The sequence below is a fragment of the Eublepharis macularius genome, chromosome 7, assembly GCF_028583425.1.
Source record: "Eublepharis macularius isolate TG4126 chromosome 7, MPM_Emac_v1.0, whole genome shotgun sequence".
NCBI classification, from domain to species: Eukaryota; Metazoa; Chordata; class Lepidosauria; order Squamata; family Eublepharidae; genus Eublepharis; species Eublepharis macularius.
Genome location: NC_072796.1, coordinates 143,506,446 through 143,526,973, shown reverse-complemented (window position 1 = coordinate 143,526,973; position 20,528 = coordinate 143,506,446). Strand labels below are relative to the sequence as shown.

The window sequence follows — 20,528 nt, the reverse complement described above, 5'->3', positions numbered from 1 at the left end:
CCTTTCAGCTGCTGGAAAGGGATCGTAGGAGAGACAGCACAGCCTTCTCACCTGTTGTGGTCATCCCGATGACCCGGCTATGCTGGAGGATCTTCAGGTCTTCCTGGAAGGTCAGTTCTTGCAGCTGAGCAGCGTCCTTCTCGTACACCTCCAGCTTCTCCACCAGGACTGCCACCAGCTTGTTCCTGTAGGCTGCCACCCACCTCCTGGAGCCAGGGCAGAGAGCAGATAGAGAAGACTGTGTGGGCCCACAATACTCTTGTCTTACCCCCCACCCCATGTGTTTTCTCAAGTGCTGAAAGAGCTGTCGGGCCGGGGAGGCAGGGAGGAATGTAACCACAAGGACGCCATCCTGTCTAGTTTGTCCCTGACTCACAAAAGCTGCTGGAATCGATGTTGCCTGGTGTAGCGGCTTCGCCCATTTCACTGTCATCTCCCACAGCCAAGGCTGCCAGCCAGGCCTGGCCAAGGGCATTGGAAGATGGAGGCAGAGAAGCAGCCAGTGCGAGAGATGCCCCTGGAAGCCCCCAGGATGAGTTTCCAGCACTCCTGCTCCGAGACAAGGGTGCCTGTGCGAAGGAATGGGCCAAGCCTGATCCCACTCCAGCCCAGAAAGAGTGCAGGGTCACCATTCCCCGCTCTCCGTTTCCAGAAGCAAAGTCCCCACCGCCGCCGCCGCCAGAGTGGGGCTTTGTTCCCAGCCTTGCCCCCACAGTCCCCGTGGAGCACCTGTAGAGTCGCCAACGGTCCCTCAGCCGCAGCGCCCAGAGGTCTTGGATCTCTGAGACCTCCTCCGAGCTCATGATGTCTCCTTCCGTCAAGCAGGACTTCATCCAAGTCTGAGAAGGGCTGGGAAGCAGGTGGGAAAAGGCAGCCCGTGAGCAACTGTGGTGACCGGGGGGGGGGGGTCGCTTTGCTTTGAGATGGGGTCTCATGTTGCAGCCCCTAAGGCTAGAAGGCCTTTTCTACATACACACCCCATCTTGGTGTGGGCTGCTCTGGTGAAAGACCTCTGCACATGCCTCAAAGCACTGCAGTATCGATTAACATTCCGAGACTGGTTTTTCCTAGCAGAACTTTTTGTGCAAGCTACTGTCCGATGCCATTCCTGTAGTTCTTAGCTGGTGTGGAAGAATAGCTGGGGGTGGGGGTCCCCCCTGCCAATGGGGCTGGCTCCTGGAAGGACTGCCACAGCCAGAACTGCCCCACACCTTGTTCACACGCACAGCCCCCTTTCAGCCAAAAGGTCACAAGCAACTGAGCTTCCCCTGGTCTTATAAACGGCCAGCTTCGTTCCAGCCCCTTCTCCTGAAATCTTTCCTTTAAGTACTTTGGCCAGTTCCCGACATGCAAATCCTTCCTAGATATTAAAAACTTATTTTGAACAGTACGTTTCTCTTTCCTTCGTAGCCCAAAATGGATTACAAACACCCAAAGGCTGAGTCCCACACTTCAAACAGTATTCAACGGTCACGGGGGTCCCCTGGAAAGCACCCCCAGAGGGATTGCGTGTCAGAAGCAACGGGATCCAACTTCAGCCTGAGGTCTACCCCACAGGAGAAACCTACCCTGCTGGTTAAAAAAAGAGTACAAAAGGCCCTCAGCCTTGGTGCTTTCTGAACTGCCTCTGCAACCCGGTCCCTAATAAGAGGACAGCAACTGGAAAAGCCCGGCAGAGACAGAGCCCCAGCCGCCAATGCAAGCCCCACTGCTCCAGAGCCCCAGTTCTCCAAGAGCCAGTTCCAGCGTGCCGGCAGTGCTGTGGGGCTCCTGCCCCATTGCTTCTCCTGGCACTGGGTGCCGAAGCAGCTTGTGGGTGGGGCGAGCACATTCCGCATTTGCATAGACAGGGGCCAAATAATTTGGAGCCCCCGCATAGTTCCTTCGAGCACACATCTCTGCAAATGGGAAATGGGAGGCCCGGAAGTGGCCAGTTGGGTTGCTGAGGCAGTGCTGCTGTCCCGCTGTCCCAGAGGCCTTTCAGGACACAGGCAGATGCCAGGGTCTGGCCAGGCAGCCCTTCTTCACATCCCGAGCGGCTCTTTCTGTTTGCAAGTGTTTACTGACGCATCCAAAGCTGTTTCCCTGCACTGCCACCCAGGACCAGCGGGGCAACCGTATTCCCCTTCTTCCTTCCAAAGGGTCTGTGAAACAGTTGAAAATTGCCCACCTCTTTCCCTGGGCCGAGTGGACCAACCTTCCCTGCCTGCCTGCCTGCCAGGGCCATTGTCCTTTTCTGGGCTCCACCTTGAACTAGGGTGCCATGCCAGGATGTGCACCGTCGTGATGCCAGGGGCCAAAGCAGCACTCCAAACCAGGTAGGCCAGGGCTTGCGGGAAGGCCAGCTCCGCCCTCACTCTTCCACAAGCCCCCGGCCCTGCACTGAGCCAGAAGGGTCCAGCCCCAGGGAGCAGCCAGGCCACGCACGTACCTTTCTTTGGCAGGGAGGATGTAGGCAAACTTGCTCTTGAGTCCTGGTAGATCCTCCACCTTTTCATCATCATCACTGTAATCATCATCCAAGAATCGTTCGTCCTTATCGTATCGGAGGAGCTCTGTGCCTGCACAGACAAGAGGAGCTAGCCGCGTTAGTCTGTAGTTGCAAAATAGTAAAGAGTCCAGTAGCACCTCTAAGACTAACCAACTTTAACCAATTGCACCCATCCTCGCTCTTCTGGGGTGAGCGCAGGGAGCCAGCATGGAGCTCGTGCCACGTGCACCCAGCAGTGCGCACTGCCTCTGAGCCCAGCTGAGCCGGAGCCGCCACCCTTTCCCTTTCTCTGCCTCAAGCCGCTGAGGCCACGCTGGAGGGGCTCGGCTGCTCCTCGCAGGTGAGGAGGCTCTGGGGTGCTTTCAGGGAGCAAGGGGAGCTGGCTGCGGTGAGCGGGAGCCGAGTGGACTGGACTAGATGCCTAGAGAAGGAACCTCTGCCAGGGAGAAGAGAGATCTTTCTCACTACACTTCCTGTGGAACCTTGCGGGAAACTGACATGTGCCCTCCACTCGTCGGGCATCTCGTCTGTTTTGGCTCTCGGAGCTCCCTTCTTCAGACAGGCACCGTGTCTGTTCTGCTCTGACTCTCGAAAGCTGACACTCTGGAAATCTGGCGGGTCTCAAAGGTGCTACCAGACTCGCATCCTGCTGTTCTACTACAGACCAAGACGGCTATGCACCTAACCTCCTTTCCAACTAGCTTCCTATTTGTGTAAAGATCCCTTTTTTGAAGCCCAGTGTTACTGTTTTGGACTTCAGGAGTAACTTTCCATTGCCAAGAACGCTAGCTGTATCTGTGGCTGGCGAAAGTTCCTACCCTCCCACTAGTTGTGTTAGTCTTATGGGTGCCACTGGACTCCTACTCTTTTCCATGAATAGCATTGCGTTGCGGTTGGTGCAACATTATCTTTCATGAGGCCTGGTGCCCCACTCAGAACCAAGTCAGGCCTGGCTGCTCCTCTGGCTGGCTCTGTGATCAGCTCTCTAATGCACAGTCATTGATGCTACCTAGGAGCCTTATTTTTATAGCACGGTCCAAGCACTGCATTTGCCCAGTCAAGGAGGGAGCAGCTGATGTCACCAAACACGACGACATCCCCACTTTCGTCCCCCTGCCAGCGCTCCCCCTTTGCCTCATCCGCGGGGCCTCGACTGTGTGGCTCCCAGTGAAGGTGCTGCAGCCTCCTGGGCCGCGTTAGCATGCATGGGGGGGGAGGCAGAGGGCTCTTCCCTGACTCCCCCACCCCACAGCATTTGGATTTTGAAGTGAGAAACGATGAGCTCTCAGCTGGGGCAGAGGCAGACACCCCCCCCCCCACGGGAGCTCTTTGCCTCAGTCTGGCGTGAATGGCTTGTGGCGGGGTCTGGGCCAAGGCAGTCAACTGGGACCTGGGAAAGACAGGTGGTTTTCCTACCCAGCCTCGGGCATTTGCTCAGCCTCTTTTCCCTGCCTGTGAGCAAGGAGGTACCTGACCCACCTGAGTGGGGAGGGTGGAAACAGCCGGGGCCAAAATATGCCTTGCAGAACCATGCAGGGCGTGTTGTGGCCGGCCTCCGAGCCAAGCCTTCCTTCGGGACTGGCCTCTCCCCCCCCCCCTCCTTTGAGGCTCACACCCACAAGTACCCAGTTGTGGGGAGCCCTTCTTCAGCCGCTCCTGCCCCCCACTGGCCCTGCAATCAGACTTGAGACCAAAGGTGGGTGGTGCTTCCAGGGGCCCAGCCCGAGGGCCCAACAACCCACACCATCACCCCGATCAGCTTTGTGTTTCGGGGTCTGAGAGGCACTCCCAGGATCCCTGACCAGGTCTAAGGAAATCAGCGGCCTGGTGGTCAGACTGCCCAGTGCAGCTCAGTCACTGCAATGGCTACCAGGCAGTGCCAGGTCAGGAACGTCTGAAGAAGAGTGCTGGGCAGACCAGGAGTTCCAAGCGAAGAGGAACGGCCCAGCCTGCAAGGCCCGGGAGGAGACAGGGAGGGGGTGTCCCTCTGAGTTGCCCTTACCTGCTGGTCTCCTGCAGGACCTGTGCCTCCGAGGCCGCACTTCCTCTTTCGGGGGGTAGATCTTCAGCCATTGCAGCAGCCCTCCCTACAAGGAGAGACCCACGGCTCAGCCTGAGATGCGCTTTGGGGAGGGTCCCCCTTTTGCCCCCCTTCTGCTTACCTCTGGAACCCACAGATGGTCCTCGGTGATCTCCGCCTCCAGCTCCTTCCCTGTGAGGATGCCCCGGGGCAGAAGCTCCAGCAGCTCCGTGCAGCAGGCAATGCTTCCCTTCCGGCGCCTCAGCGAGCCCAGCATCTGCGCAGGAACCACGGAGGGAGGCGGTTAGAGAGAAATCCTCCGCACTGAAATGAGTGGGGGCTAGGAAGGAGTGCCTGCAAGAAGCGTCCCAGCAGCAGCAGTCGTCCTGGGAACAGAGGCCTGAGCTTCCCAGCCCAGTGGGGGCACGCCAGGTGCTCAAGGACAGCAGGATCCCCAGGGGAACGAGCATGTCTTGCTTACCCTGCCGTACTGCTGCTTCTCTCCAAACAGCAGGAAGCCTGAAGATTGTTTGCGCACATTCCTCAAGGAGCACGAAGCCACTGCCTGATTCTTGCTCCTGCCACCGATGCGGACAACTCCTGACCGCTGGAACTTGAGGATTCCTGGGTGAAGTGAAGAGAGGAGAGGGAATGCCCCCCCCGCCCCTCTGCAGAAGCGTGTGGAGGGTTGCAGTAGGCCCTGCCCAACTAATGTTCAGCTGGTGATGGCACAGGGAGATGCCAATCAGATGGGGCTGTGTGAGGGACGACAGTCTTCGGTCTAGGCTGCGGCACTGAGAAGGGCTGCTTCCCTCGAGGCCTTCAGCCACATTCCTTGGCACAGTAACCCAGGCTCCCAAATACTGTGCAGTGGAGGGGGAAGGAGAACTCCCAGGAGGGAGATTTCGCAGAGCCGAAGCCCCTTCCTTCAGAAGCAGAGATGGGGGTGCAAAGCAAACAGAGAAGTGGTTGTTGGCATCTGGCGTCAAAAGCACAGGGCCTGTTAGCACCCCAAGGAATTCGGGAGCTTTTTGCGCACCCCTCTGAATGGGGGTGGGGCTCAGGTGTGGGCCAGTGCAGTGGCCTGACCAGCCCCGTGGACAGGGCAAGGGCTGGACCCGAACCAAGACCCTGGTGCCCCGACTCTCACCGCTGCACTCCAAGAGCAAGTCTGAAACGCAAGAGTCTTTGGACGCCTGTGGAATTGCAACCCAACCCAGGACCTTCGAGACTTTGGGAAGGACTGGCTTGGTCTGGCTTTACTCCGAGGCTTGAAGAGCTGTGCAGGATCCTGACCCATCTGAATGCACTGCAGTGGCCATGCCAGAGAGAGAGAGCAGCACACTTTCCCATCTGGCCACCTCTACCTTGCCACACCTTTGTGCGCTTACCAGACAAGCCTCCATTGCCGTAAGACTTTACAGGGGCCTCTTGGAAATCCCCCACGCTCTCCACGGCCATTCATTGAGAAGGATGCCATGGTGGTTCTGTCTGTGCAGGTCCCTGCTGTGCTGAGCACGGCAGCAGCAGGGAGGCAGGAGACCCACAGGGACATCTGGCCACAGCTGTCTCCTGCCGCCGCCTCCTCCTGCTGCTGCTGCTGCGACTGGCAGGCTCCAAGAGGTTCTCTGGGATGGCCCAGCTGCAGCGCCCTCCTGGGGCCCCACCCCACAGACCCATCTGCAAGCACCAAGGCAGGGGGCGGTTCCGTGCTGTTGGCTGCAGTGAGGCTCAGGCAGCAGGGAGACTGAGAGGCAGCCGAGATCCAGGAGCGGAGAGAGTGGCCCGGGTTCCTGAACCACTTGGTGGGGACAGCTGAAGAGCACCCCCAAAGGGCACTGGCCCTTTCAACGGCCACCTGTTGCATGTCTTCTGTTACCGTTGTTGGCTTGGGAGGGGGGAGGAATCTGGACTGGGAGCGTCAGTGCAGATGGCCAAGGGGGCTCTCCGGGGGACTGTAATGGGTCTTGAAGGTGCTACCGGACCCAAAACTGTCTCTGCAGGGGCTCTCTGGGCACGCCAGATTAATTGATTTAGGAAAGGTGTATGCTGCCTCTCCAGAGGCCTGCTCTGGGCGGCTTACAACTAAGATGGTAAAACAAAACCATTAAAAGCAAGCCAATGCCATTAAAAGCAAGCCAGAGCAGAACAACAGCCTAAGAGACATCCTGAGCGAGCGACGTTGGCGACGTGGCCAGAAGCAGGCCATGCGACGTCGCAAGGAGCAGGCCCCGTCCCGCCAGATGCAGAGCAAAAACTTTGGTTCAGGCTTCGTGCCTGCGAGAGCTCTTTCTAGGCCTCTCTGCTGACTCCCTGCACCGGGGCTCTCTCGTGCTTTGAGGGGGTGACCCTGGGGAGGCCCCCAGCTCTAGCCGTCCTCCCTAAACTTTCTCAGGGAGGTAACGTCCAATTAAGGAAGAAGCCCTGATTGGTTCCTTTAGTGGCCTGATGGCCCCCACCACTTGGAAGAAGCCTCTCTGTTTCTAGGCAGTTGACCATCCTCTCTCGCTCTCTCTGCACCGTGCTAGACCAGTCTTGACCAGCTACGCGACCTTGGAGCCACTGCCAGCTACCAGCTATGTAAGAAGAGCGCCACTAGCTCCACGCCTTCTCCAGGATGCCCAGAGTGAGCTGGGCACGGATGGACTTTGGTAGGAACCACCTGCCTTGGAGCCAACTCATCAGAGAATGTTTAGACGGGTAGCCAGCAAAGGAGTATTTTAGCTAGGAAGAACATAGATTAGCAAGCTGTTGTTTGTTTTTGCCTTGCCTAAATATTTTCATGAGCAGTTTCTGCTTAGCACACGCTCCTATGTTCTCTTTCTAATAAATTCCTTTGTATTTTACCAGCCTGTGTCCAGTGTTGCTTGCTAAAGAGGTACACACACTCGCACCTTAAATGTCCGGGTCCTTCCCCAGTAGCCCCAGACAATCAGGGGTGAGTCCACTGCCATGGGACCAGTGACTGCAACCCGCCCCCACCCCCCAGCCTCGCTCCAGCCCAAGGTGGAGGGTCAGGTGTTGTGGGAGGGCAGCACGGAACACCAGCGGGATGGGGAGGAGGGGGCTGCTTGGGCTAGACAGGCAGCCGCTGCCTGGCCACATTTCGGTTGCACGAGGGCCTGCGTTCCACGGGACTGTGGGAAAGCCCTTCCTTATTGCATCGGTGAGGAAGGGGGGCCTGCCTGGATCTTTGCCCTGGAAAGGGGACAGGTGACCACTGCCGGTGGTCCCCAGGGCCTCCTGGACAAAGGCCCCTCCCCTGAGCCTCTGAGCTGCAGCACACTGACCTTCTAGGAACTGGTCCAGCGCGTGGTTAGTGTAACAAACCACCAGGCAGGGAGTGCAGTCCTTGTTCCACAGGGCCTGGTTGGCCAGCAGCACCTCCAAAATCTTGAGTCCGATGAATGTTTTGCCTGGAAAGGAACCAGGACACCATCTCTGCCTTGGCCAGCTCAGCACGTCACGGAGGGAGGGCATCATCCCCAGGTGCCCTCTCGGCAGGGCAGGCTCCGCACCTGATAGTGGGTGAGGGATTCCTGCCAGGCAGAGAGAGCAGGGGGCTGGGGGGGGCAGCTGGAAGCTCCGCGTGACCTGTACGCACCGGTGCCAGGCGGGCCCTGGATCAGCACGAACTCTCTGCTCAGAGCCATCCGGATGGCCAAGATCTGTGATTCATCCAGGCCGGGAAATGTCTCCGGAGTCCAAAGGGGAGAGCAAAAGGGGCTCACGGCCGTCAGATCCACCAGCGGAGCTTCTTCCTTGAGGGCAGGAACCACAAGAACGTTGTGAGCTCTCCGGACTACTATTTATTTTATTGAACGTATTTATATGCCCTCCTTTTTCCTGAGTATCTCAGGACATAAGGCGGGTAACAACAATGTAAAAACAATTTTATGCAACAAATATTAAAAACAGCAGATATGAAACACGTACCCCCGTCTCAGCTCACTTTATGCTCCCCCCCCCATGGTGATCCCCCCTCTGCCCAGGCTCCGATGGCTCTGAAAGAGCTCTGGGACCGTCCTGCTTTGCAGCCTCACGGGCAAGTCAGGAGGGGAAGCCCCTTGACAGGAGGCCGCTCCAGAGGCCCGGGGCAGACCCTGAAGGGGCTCCAGACCAGACTGTGGGCGGACGTGCCTCGGACAAGGGGGCCACTGACGGGAGACCCTGCTGGGAAGGATGCAGAGAGAGGCAGTCCCCCAACTACACGGCCCAAGGACCTGAACGGCTTTAGAAGTGGCGTAATGGATAGTGTTGGACCAGAATCTGGGAGAGCCAGTTTGACTCCCCACTCTGCCACTCACATTCTCTCTGCCTAACCTACCTCACAGGGTTGTTGTGGGGGGATAAACTGTGGAGGAGAGTAGAATGATGTGAGCCATATCGAGTCCCCATTGGGGTACAAATAAAGTAGACAGACAGACAGGGGTGTGCATCAAGAGCCTGAATTGGACCCAGAAATAAACCTGATGAGACCCCAGAAGAGGAGTGACGTGATTTATCTGGACTTCAGTAAAGCTTTTGATAAGGTCCCCCATGACATTCTGATGGGCAAACTGGAAGACTGTGGACTGGACTATAGGACAGTTTGGTGGATTGGGAACTGGTTAGAGGACCGCACCCAAAAAGTGGTGGTCAATGGTGTTTCATCAGATTGGAGGTGTCCAGTGGGGTGCCGCTGGGCTCGGTTTTGGGCCCAGTACTTTTCAATATTTTTATCAATGATCTGGATGAAGGAGTGGAAGGGCTGCTCATTAAATTTGCTGATGATACCAAATTGGGAGGAGTAGCAAACACCCAAGAAGATAGAATTAAAATTCAACAAGACCTGAATACTCTGGATAAGTGGGCAGCTGTGAATAGGATGCAATTCAACAAAGACAAGTGCACAGTATTACATCTGGGCCACAAGAATGGGAAACACAAATACTGGATGGGGGATACACTTCTGGGCAGTAGTATATGTGAAAGGGATCTTGGGGTAAGAGTGGACTGTAAACTAAATATGAGCAGTCAGTGTGATGCGGTGGCAAAAAAGGCAAACTCAGTCTTGGGTTATATCAAAAGGGCCATTGCATCAAAATCGCAGGAGGTCATAGTCCCCTCTCTATACTCCCTTGGTCAGGCCGCATCTGGAGTATTGTGTGCAGTTCTGGAGGCCTCACTTCAAAAAGGATGTGGACAAAATCGAGAGGGTGCAGAGGAGAGCGACGAGGATGATCAGGGGTCTGGAGACTGAGCCCTACGAGGAAAGGCTGAGGGCCTTGGGAATGTTTAGTTTGGAGAAGAGGAGGTTGAGGGGGGACATGATTGCTCTCTTTAAATATTTGAAAGGCTGTCATTTGGAGGAGGGCAAGGAGCTGTTCCGGTTGGCAGCAGAGGGTAGGACCCGAAGCAATGGGCTTCAATTACATGCGCAAAGGTACCGGCTGGATATTAGGAAAAACTTCTTCATGGTCAGAGTAGTTCAAAGGTGGAATCAGCTGCCTAGGGAGGAGGTGAGCTCCCCCTCACTGGAAGTTTTCAAGAAGAGGCTGGATGAATACTTGTCAGAGATGCTTTAGGCTGATCCTGCACTGGGCAGGGGGTTGGACTAGATGGTCTGTATGGCCCCTTCCACCTCTATGATTCTATGAATTCCACCAGCTGGCCCGATAACAAAAGGGCTGCCACATTTGGAACTAGCTGCCGTTTCTGGATTGTCTCCAAAGGCAGCCCTATGTACAGTGTGTTGCAGTAATCTAGTCTGGACGTTACTGAAGCATAGCTTGGCACGGCCAGATCAAATGTCTGCTCATAAGAAGCCAGCTTCCTAACTAGGTGTAGCATGGAAAAAGCATGTTTTTGCTGCCAGGGGCACCTGCTTATCCAACAGACCAGATCCAGCAAGACCTCTAAGCTCTTAAGAGCCTTTCAGCGAAATCTGCACACCATCAATAGTAGGAAGTACAATCCATTTAAAGCCATAACCCCATCAGCCAGCATCACCTCCATCTTATCTAGTTTTTGCTCCAGTTGTTCAACCTCAGGCACTTATTGCCACCTGTGGCCCGCATCTTTCCCCTTATAACTCCACAATGAAATGTCTAGGAACACTTTAATTGTGATCTTTCCACAAAGATCATCTAAACTAGTTATGAGAAAGTCTGCAGCAATGCAGGGGGACGACCACGAAATAGAAGATGACATCATGGCAATGCTTCCAAAAACAGGGCTGTTGTAAGGAAACCAACGTGGAGCAAAGATCAAAATAGGCAGCCGTAGAAAGAGCAGGAGTCCAGCAGCTCCTGTAAGACCAACAACATTTGTGGTAGGGTAGGAGCTTTCCTGAGCCACAGCTGAAGAAGTGAGCTGTGGCTCACAAAAGCTCATACCCTACCACAAATGTTGTTAATCTTATAGGTGCTGCTGGACTCTCGCTCTTTTCTAATGTGGAGCAAAATATCTGCGGGAAATATCCTGGAGCATGGCTTCCCCTGGCTCAGTTTTTCCTGCTAGTTTAAGATCTTCATCCAAAACCCTGCTGTGTGTGTCTGCAAAACTGAGGCAGGTGCCCAGGGCAGGCAAGATTTTTCTGGCAGTGCCCTCCATTTAGGCTGAGAAATGATCTCCTTTTGGAGCTTGCCTGGCACCACACTCTTGGCTTGCAGACCACAAGATGTTGCTATTGCCCAGTAACTCACTTTTCCTGACCATTTTTCATTGTCCTTATTGCCTGGATACTTTATCATCTCTCTGACGTACCATTTTGGTCTGGTTTGGGTGGGTAGCTGTGTTGGTTTGCAGTAGAACTGCAGGATTTGAGTCCGGTGGCACCTCGGAGACCCACAAGATTGTCAGGGTCTGATTGGCACGATATTCCCATCCCAAAAGAAAGGAAAGCTTTAATAGCTCAACTGTTGGCGGTGGGTAAATTAGTTACTGCTGCAGTTTGGAAGAGCAACAAAGCCCAACCATTTCTAATTGGCTATTAAGGGTCTGGGACCAGTTTACCTTGGCAAAGCTAACCGATTACATTAAACAACGTGAGAGCCCAGACTACAAATCGCAATTTATTGAGCTTTGGTATCCGGTTTTGGAATTCTTGACAACAGATGAATATATCAAAAAACTTGTTAAGCCTAAAGATTATTTCGATGTCCTGCTCAGTTTGTTATGTCACTTTCAATCTGTTTGTATAAGCCTCCAATGTAAAGATAGTATATTCTTATCTGTATTATCAAAATTATCTGGATAGATGTTGACCAGTTGTTTATGTTTTTATGTGTTGATTGGTATTGTATTACTTAAAAAAATTAAATAAATAATTTTTTAAAAAAAGATTTTCAGGGTCTGAGCTTCTGAGAGTCAGGGCTCGCTCCTTCAGACACGACTTTGGCCTGTTCCATCTACCGGCCATTTCGTTGATTTAGAGGGTTAGGCTGATTTTGTTTCTGTTCCTCAGATTTTCGCTGTTGCTGGTCTGGGTTGTTTTTGATTGGCTGCTGTTTAGTTATTTTAATAGTTACCCATTGTTGAATGGTTTTATAGTGTTTCATCTGGTAAGCCATCTTGACTGGAGAATTTTAACGAGACAAATATTGGTGGGAGAAGTTTGGACTGGAATGGCCAGTGGGGTGGGATTTTGTACTCACTTCTGTGAGCAGCCTGGAAAACAGGCACGGAGGGCAGCAATCCCCCCACACCCACCCACTGGTGTATTTAAAGATTACCAGATCTGTTGCATGGCTGCATATCCACTTCGGAGGCTGAGGCCAACACATGCCTCCCCAAGGCTCCTGTAGACTCACCTGTGCCTTCATTTCTTCCACTCCATTATTCCTGATCTATTTCTACATCTCCTGGTTTCCCCTGCAGAGATCCTCTTCACTGCCCCCATTCAAAGGCTCCCGTGTGCCCCTCTCCGAGGAGTCCCTCTTCCTCCTGATTGCCCCGCTCCCATTGTTTGGGGTCCCACCATACCTACCTGAGGGCTGGAACTGGCAGCAAGACCGCATTTACTCCCCAGGGAACGCAGAGCTGAGAGGTCAAAGGGGAGTGCTTCTCCCTCCAAGTACGCAGGCCGGGAGATGTCGAGGTCGCATTGCACGATGTACCTCCTGAATGGCACATGATTGGCAACCACCTCCTGGAGGCCCTCCAGCACATACCGGTAGGCTTCGAAGAAGGCTGGCGACTCCACCATGGTGAAGCAAGTCCTGCCCACGTGCCCTTGGAGGGAGCGGTGGCTGTGCTTGAGATCCAGCCACACAGCCCCGTGGGGGAGCTCTTTCCTGTTGCACCCGGCCACTGTCCCAAAGAGCACGTGGTGGCTGTCGTTGGAGATGAGGCACACAAGGGAGCCACTCAGGAGCCGTTTGGAGGAGACGGGGGCGGCCTTTTGCTTGGACACATACTTGGCCAGGTACATGACACCAGAGGGCGAGGCACCCACCTGGACCAGCCAGACGTTCTGATAGAGCAGCAGCTCCCCTCTCACTTTCTCAGAGCCTGAAAAAAGGTTCTGGAGGGTGAACTGGGCAGAGATCCCATCCCGGAGGGGCTTGACCAGATCTTCGCGCAACAGGCGGAAGTGTGTGTCCAGGTACGCTGCATCGCTCCGATACTTGCCCACTATTATGTTGGGCTTCAGCTTCCACGTGGGCTCCAGAAATATGTCCTCAGGAGTCGGAAAGACGGGAATGAGGTGGAAATCTTCCCGGCTTGCTGGGGATGCCAGACTCCCGCTGCGGAGCTCCCCCTGATTTGGGAAGGCCTTATCCAAGAGGAATTTGGTGTCCCATAGCCATTTCTGGGTGATCCATGTGAACTGGAAGCCACGGCTCTGGAGCCTCTGGATTGTGGCATAAAGGAGGTCCATGGGGTAGCAGAGCAGAGTGCGTGCTTGGCCCGGAAAGGCCGTGAGCAGGTGATGGAGGGTGACCACTACATCCCCCACCACCTCCTGTGAAATCCGCCCATCCTCGCAACAGAAGGTTTCCAGGTGAGCAATATACCCCAGCAGGCTCTGCAGCATAAAGGGAGGCTGCAGCACCATCAGCAACACGGGTTGGACCTCCTGAGGCTCCAGGGGCGCCTTCGTCACGCACCTGAGCGCATGCAGCACAGCACGCACCTGGTGGGGACTGAGACCGGGGCTGCCGAGTGCTCGCTCCAGGAGGGCAGTGTGGGCCTTCAAGAATGCCAAGAGCTGCTCTGGGTTGTGGTTGCCCAGCCTGTCCAGGTCCTCAAGGATGCTGCACGAATCCTGCCCCCTGCTGGGCCCTGGCTCTGGAGAAAGCCGGAGAGCTTTGTGGGGCGGTGGGCTCGGCCCTCTGCCGGGCAAATCTCTCCAGCGCCGTTTCAGCCCAGACATGTTTCTGCAGGCAGGTGGGGAGACCACTCAGCTTGGCAGGGGGCCTGCTTGGAGACAAAAGAAACCAGGTTGGACCATGTTTTGACCCCCAAGCCCTGCCCAGCTGCAATTCACAGAAGCCTCCGGGTTCAAGGCCTGCACTGCCAGCGCCCCCCCCCACTCCGCCTCTCTGGGATGGGCTCCAGTGTGACCCCCTTCATGGGTTCCGTTAACCTAATTCTGGGAGGATTCTTGACCTCTTCACCACTGACAGCATAGACTGATTCCTTACTACTCTTCTCCTGCGCCGTACAGGGCCTGAGCACCACACTTTTGGGCTTAGAAGTGACATGTACAGTACAACACAAGCCCCCTCCCCCAACCCAAACACAGAGACCAGGGTCCCAGGGTTGCCAGGAGACCTCCTTGCTACAGCCGGAGACCCCCAGCCCCTTTGGCTTGTTGCCTGCCATCGCTCTATAGGGCAGCACACAAAAAACTTTGGGGTGGGTTAGGAGTCCACACCGCAATGCCACTTCTGGAGAGAACCTGACACTGTTGTGTCCACATGACGCTCTACAATTCCCCCCAAACTATTGCTTACCATAGAGTTTTGGGAGAACTGTAACGCACCATGCCAGCGCCATGACATCCCTTCTAGGTTCTCACTGGAAGTCATGTCATAGTGTTGGTGAGGTGCCAGTTTGAATCCCACCCACCCCCAGCCCCCACCAGCACTGAGATGGCAACCTTGCACGGCCTCTCCCACACACACACACCGTCCCGCGTGTCAAGAAATGAAAGCACCTGATTTAATTCTCCATTTACATTTTCTACATTCCTGAAATGACAGCATAGCCATTTGGCAGATTTATGAAATTTAAAATCTCTCTCTCTCTCTCTCTCTCTCTCTCTCTCTCTCTCTCTCTCACACACACACACACACACACACACACACACACACACACACAGAGTAATAGTAGCAGAGACTGTCGTCAAGTCATAGCTGACTGATGGCGACCCCTGGTGGGGTTTTCATGGCAAGAGACTAACAGAGGGGGTGTGCCATTGCCTGCCTCTGCAACCCTGGTCTTCCTTGGAGGTCTCCCATTCAATTACTTGTCAAGGCCGACCCTGCTTAGCTTCTGAGATCTGACGAGATCGGGCTCACCTGGGCTATCCAGGTCAGGAAACCCCTAGTGATAGGGGACTGCAAACTATTGCCTCTGCGACTTTAGTTTTTGCTAACATGAAAACATAAACACAAATCTTGTAGTAAAGAAAAGTCTATTGTCAGCCCAGAAACAGTCACATATGACTAGCACCATATCTGGGTATCAAATTAAATTTTACAAAATTAAAAATACTGAACTTTTGCACAGATATCATCATTAAAAAACTCTAGAATATTAATCATGGACAAAATGTCATGTTTAGCCAAGAAATACATGCTGGGAAATGTCTGTCTACAGCACAGACATGAATTACTATCAAATTGTCTTACATAAAATTCATTGTGTACATTCTTATAAAGTAAAACCTGGCCTTCAAATGTGTTTCACTCATTCCAATGGAGAAAATATTTCATACAATTTTTTTTCAATGCTCCACAAAATTTCCATTTTTTTTCTCTTGGAAAAATGGGCGGGGGAGTTATCACAAAAAGCTCCCCTCTTTTTTTCTGTGGTAGAATGTACTGTCCCATAAGGGGTGTGGAATTTCCTCAGTTGGCCCAAGTTGCAAGCCACTGAAGCTCAACAAGGAGTCCACCCCCCCACCCCCCCCAATCATCCGTGGGATTCCTTTTCGCCACTACCCTAGAATCCAAAATCCTGGACGCTGGTGTGCAACAGAGAACTTCTCTGAGCCTCATTATGGCTTCCAAACCATCCAGTGCTGAGATTTATATCGTAACTCTGAACAGCTTTGAATGTCTTCGATACTAAAACCTAAAAACAAAGAACTTCCTTTGAAAAGCCTATGAATTAGTACAAATAATTTATCCTTGTTTTAAATGTTCCCCTCAAGGCAAACTTTTCTTAGAGTTTAATGTTTATTCTTTATTGAAATAATTGCTAAACTTTTTAGTAAAGCAAGATAAAATATAATGGGTAATTAAAATAAAACCTGTGAGTACTGAACGAGTACATGCAACAATAATTAACAGTGCAATCGGGGAGGGGGGATAAAAATGCTTTCGGAACAGACCAGGAGTTATGCTAGCATATCCTGGATTTACACTGGCGTAAACCCCTGCCCATGCTGGTGCAGTGGCCAGGGGCCGCGCCGCCAAGGTCCTCTACCTGTGCCCAGCCATGGGGGCCAGGCATGGGTGTAACTGTGGCGTCCCTTTGCTGGTAGGCCAGGGGGCAGGGGGACAAGACTTAGTTGGCTCCCTAAGCTGTTTCAAGTGTGGTTAAAACCCCTAGGAGCATCTGAAAATTACACCTGGAAAAACAACGGCATAGCCCATAGGCACCCATTGTACATGCAAAGTCAACTGCCCCCCCCATGCCCAGCCCCACCCAAGTGGCCCAGCAGAGCTTAGGATGCCAGCTACCATGGAGACCAATCTGTTTGTGCTCCCCCCCCGTGATGGCTGAGCCCCCTTCCCCATGCCCAATCCGCTCCCTGGGCACCCATGATGCCAGGTGAGCAGGGAAGTGGCCGAAGGCTGTGCCCGGAAGCCCGCTGCCGTGGGGACTTGAGCACAAAGAGGGAGAGGGCATACAGGGGGAACTTTGTGAAATTCGGGGCGTGCCTCGCTCCACATCCAGAACGTTTAACAATTAATACCCGAGTTCCTTTCAAGGTTACCCATCTCCTTAGTCCTGGATTAGGGAGGGGTGAGGTAACACCAACAGGTAAGGAGGAGCTGGGGAGGTGGCTGCCCCAGCTTGCTAGTTCACACCGGCCTCTCCACTCACCCCAAACGCTGGGCATTGCAGCTGAAAATTTGGTACCCCGCCTTCTGGCAAGATCTCTTTGTCAACCGAGGGCAATGGGCAAGGCTTGACATTCCCTCAGGTGGCAGCCTCCTCCAACCTGGAGCAACTTTGCCTCTGTTTGGCCACCTCTGACAGCTCCACAGCCGAGACCCCCACCTCTTGCTCTCTGGGCAGGAACCGATGCCAATGAGCGATGACGGGGGGGTGGCCTGGGGAGAAGGGAAGGTGCTGTAGGCAGGATCCCTCTGGACTAAAGATGTGAAGGCCTCAGGGTAACATCCCCCCCCCCCGGCCTTTCCCCCAACTTTCCTAACAGAAAAACTGGGAAATTGGGGGAGCACTAGACAAAAGTCCTATGATGTATTGTCGAAGGCTTTCACGGCCGGAGAACGATGGTTGTTGGGGGTTTTCCGGGCTGTATTGCCGTGGTCTTGGCATTGTAGTTCCTGACGTTTCGCCAGCAGCTGTGGCTGGCATCTTCAGAGGTGTAGCACCAAAAGACTGTCTTTTGGTGCTACACCTCTGAAGATGCCAGCCACAGCTGCTGGCGAAACGTCAGGAACTACAATGCCAAGACCACGGCAATACAGCCCGGAAAACCCCCAACAACCAAAAGTCCTATGATTTCTTCCCTCTTTTAGAATGAATCAAACGCATCTTAAGGCCAGTTTTTTCACAATCAAACATACAAGGACTTCTCTTAATTTTTCCAGTTGAAAAATTAGGAAATGTCAAGGAACACTGGGGAAAAAAAGTCTTATGCTATAGACAAATAAAACGTTTTAAGGACATTTTTGTTCCCTTGTCAATAATGTTGGCAACAATATGCTGTAATGTGTTTTATAATTCATTATTAAAGAGTTCAGTGTTTCCAAGGTTATAAAGTTCGCTTAGTATCCAGATATGCCGGCAGTCCTATCTACCGCGACTCTATGCCAGTTTCTGGACAAAGACTACACTTTCTTCCCTTTACTCCAGAAGTTGTTTCCTCCCTTCGCCGTCTCCGTTTTCCTACCTCTCAGAAGGCACCGAGTCCAGGCGCGCCTGCTGCCTCGCACCGGGCGCGCCGCGCCGCAATTCCGTCTCCAGCGAGGCGGCTCTTGGGATTGTCCTGAGAGAGACACGAAACGGGTCCCCTTTGCAATTCCATCAATATTCCAAGCAGCACCCTTTGGCGTGCCGAGTTTGACACGACCCGATTCCCCCTGCTAGATCAGCAAAAGGAGTTTCGGTTGGCCCAAAAAGTCGTCGTTGCACGCAGTTCAAAATCCCCCCCGTGCCCAGCCCCCCCGCTTCAAAAGCCCCCCCCCGGAGGCCCCCTCTGCGCCGCGGGTCGGACTGGGCCGCAGGGACGGGCGAGGGACGCCCGGGGGTCGCACGCCGGCCGCCTCCGCTCTCCCGGGGCTCCCGCCCCCCCCCCGCCCCATCTGGCGGCTCGGGCCCGCCGTGCAAGGCAGAATCCGGGCCAGCCGGACTCGCGCCCCGCGCCCGGCCAAGCGGCCGCGCCTCCCCGGCGCTCCGGGCACGAAGCGGCAGGCGGCGCGGCGACCCTGGGGCCGCCTCCGGACAGTCGCCGGGCAGCGGCGGGCTGCCAGCGCCGGGGCGGGACACTCCTGGAGCTTCGGGGGGGGGGGAGCCGCCCGGCGGGCCGGGGCGCCGCCGAGCCCCTCTCCAAGGCAGCCCTCCCTCCGGGGCGCGGCGGGGCTGCCCTGCCTGGAGGCCAGGCGGCCTTCCGGGAGGTCCCCAGCCGCCGCCTGGAGGTTGGCAGCCCCCCGCCCGCCCCGCTTCCCTCCGAGGACGGCCCTACCGGCAGCCCCGACGGCGCGACGCCTCCGCCCGGCCAAGCGCGCCCGAGCCGGCAAGGGAGGCGAGGCGAGGCGTGCGCGGCTGCGCGGGGCTCCCGCTTTCGTTTCCTAGCAAACGAAACTCAGGCGGGCGGCGGGCGGGCGGGAGGCGCCGGGGGCGGCCAGACGCCTCGAGGGCGCGGGAGGCAGGCGGGGAATGCGGGCCGCAGGACAGGACCGAACCACCGGGATGGTCCGCGCAGGAATAGGCAAGCGCTTGAGTGACGCAAAACTCGCCGGCGTGATGATGGGCAGCCTGTTGCTTCGCTTGCTTTCTTTATAGCCCGCTGTTCTCGTTCAGGCTCAAGGGGGAGTTAAAAATGTAGCAATGCAACAGGTGCAGTCTAGGACAGAAGAAACATAGTGGAATCCGAGGGTTGGAAGGTACCTCCAAGGTCATCTAGTCTGACCCCCTGCACAATGCAAGGAATTCACAGCTACCTCCTCCCCTGACTGCCCCAGTGACTCCCGTTCCGTGGCCAGAAGTAAGATGGGATGACAGTTAGAAAACAATCCAATACAAAACAGTGTAAGCCTTGCCATAAGAAAAGCAAAATCTGGATTGCACAAATAAGAACACAAACAGCCCAGTCGAGTGTGCATATTAAGTAAACAAGTAAAAATTGCTACCATTCTGCAATCTCTCCATGGGCCACCCATAGGTCACTAGGATCAATTCAAGGTATTGGCTATCACACACACAGCTCTTCTTGGCCTTCCTCATATCTACAGGAATGTCTCTCTCCCTTTGATCCACCTCAGCAGGTTCAATTACCTGAATGGGACCTTTTGCAGGTGCCCCCCCCCGGCAGCTGGGCAAACTCAATGGTTGCCCAAGGTGTGCATTCTCTGTGGTGGCCCCCATCTTACGGCATGGCTTGCCTGTAGAGGTCAGAAAAGCTCCCCCTTCCTTGGCTTTCCACAAACTCTGCAAAACGGAATGATTCAGGAAGGTTTTTTATGCAGGTAATAGGGCAGTCCTGAAAGGAAATGGTTCAGAAAGATGCTTTGGTAAAGGGACTGCTGACTATACTACTGCGTATTGTCTGTGTGAGTATGTGCCTACTAGGAAATTTCTACATTGTTTAACGTGTCTCATTTAAATGCTTCTGCTTTGGCTTTGTTTCGACTCGGCTTGTTTTCAAATTTCTGCACTCCAAACCCTGTCGCATTGTTTGTCGGCCGTGCCTTTGATTTCAATGGACTTAGGCTGGAGTAACTCTTTGCAGGATTACCCTGAGGATGTCCCGTCCTGTTGAGTGTGTTGGTCTGTCCCTGCGTAATCCGCCTCGAGTCTCAGTGAGTGGCGGACTATAAGTAACATAGATAAATAATATGATGATGAGAATCGGAAGGACTGGTCCAAACCTGGCACCAAGGACAAGAGAATGCGTCGTCCAAAGCTTATCTTGGAGGTGCAGAGGGCCCGCAGCTCTCCCACGTCCTAATCCAGACCATCCTTCTGATCCTATAGACCTCTTGGGGCCACCCCATATAAACACTCTTGGAACATGGGCCCAGTTGCTCCTTAGAGACTAACAAGATTATCCGAGCGTAAGCTTTGGAGAGTCAGAGCGCCCTTCTTCAGGCACCAGTAGGAGATCCTGAGCCTTAATATCCCAGCCAAAGATGGGTGGGGTGTTACAAGACTCCCCCAAGCTCACACCCTGGAAATCTTGTGGGTCTCTGAGGTGCCACTGGGTTCACACCCTGCGGTTCTACTGCAGATCAACAGGGCTGCCCACCTGAAACTATCCTTTTGGAACTAGACCCAGTTTGGACTCAGCACCAGTACATGCCACCTTGTAGGGGACCGTCTCTGGATCCTGGGGAAGTGTACTTCAATGTGATCCAAAATGTATTTGAGGAGCATCCATACACCCATCTT

General features: G+C 54.3%; 1 protein-coding gene across 4 annotated transcripts in view; it reads right to left on the bottom strand.

Annotated features, from left to right (window-relative positions):
• LOC129333188 (NFX1-type zinc finger-containing protein 1-like) overlaps positions 1-18,669 on the bottom strand; it is a 34,526-nt gene extending 15,857 nt beyond the window's left edge. Inside the window, exons 1-11 of one of the 4 annotated variants that reach the window (XM_054984678.1) lie at positions 18,604-18,669; positions 17,812-17,907; positions 12,481-13,916; positions 8,116-8,272; positions 7,802-7,927; positions 4,993-5,135; positions 4,654-4,788; positions 4,494-4,578; positions 2,432-2,561; positions 730-849; positions 52-206 (exon numbers count right to left, since the gene is read on the bottom strand). In XM_054984678.1, the coding sequence (XP_054840653.1) occupies positions 52-206; positions 730-849; positions 2,432-2,561; positions 4,494-4,578; positions 4,654-4,788; positions 4,993-5,135; positions 7,802-7,927; positions 8,116-8,272; positions 12,481-13,869 (2,440 nt within the window). In that variant the 5' untranslated portion in view covers positions 13,870-13,916; positions 17,812-17,907; positions 18,604-18,669. Of the gene's footprint in view, positions 1-51; positions 207-729; positions 850-2,431; positions 2,562-4,493; positions 4,579-4,653; positions 4,789-4,992; positions 5,136-7,801; positions 7,928-8,115; positions 8,273-12,480; positions 13,917-17,811; positions 18,046-18,603 lie in introns of those variants that run through there. The other 3 variants (XM_054984676.1, XM_054984675.1, XM_054984677.1) reach the window with 3 other exon arrangements.
• Positions 18,670-20,528: the final 1,859 nt, after the last annotated feature.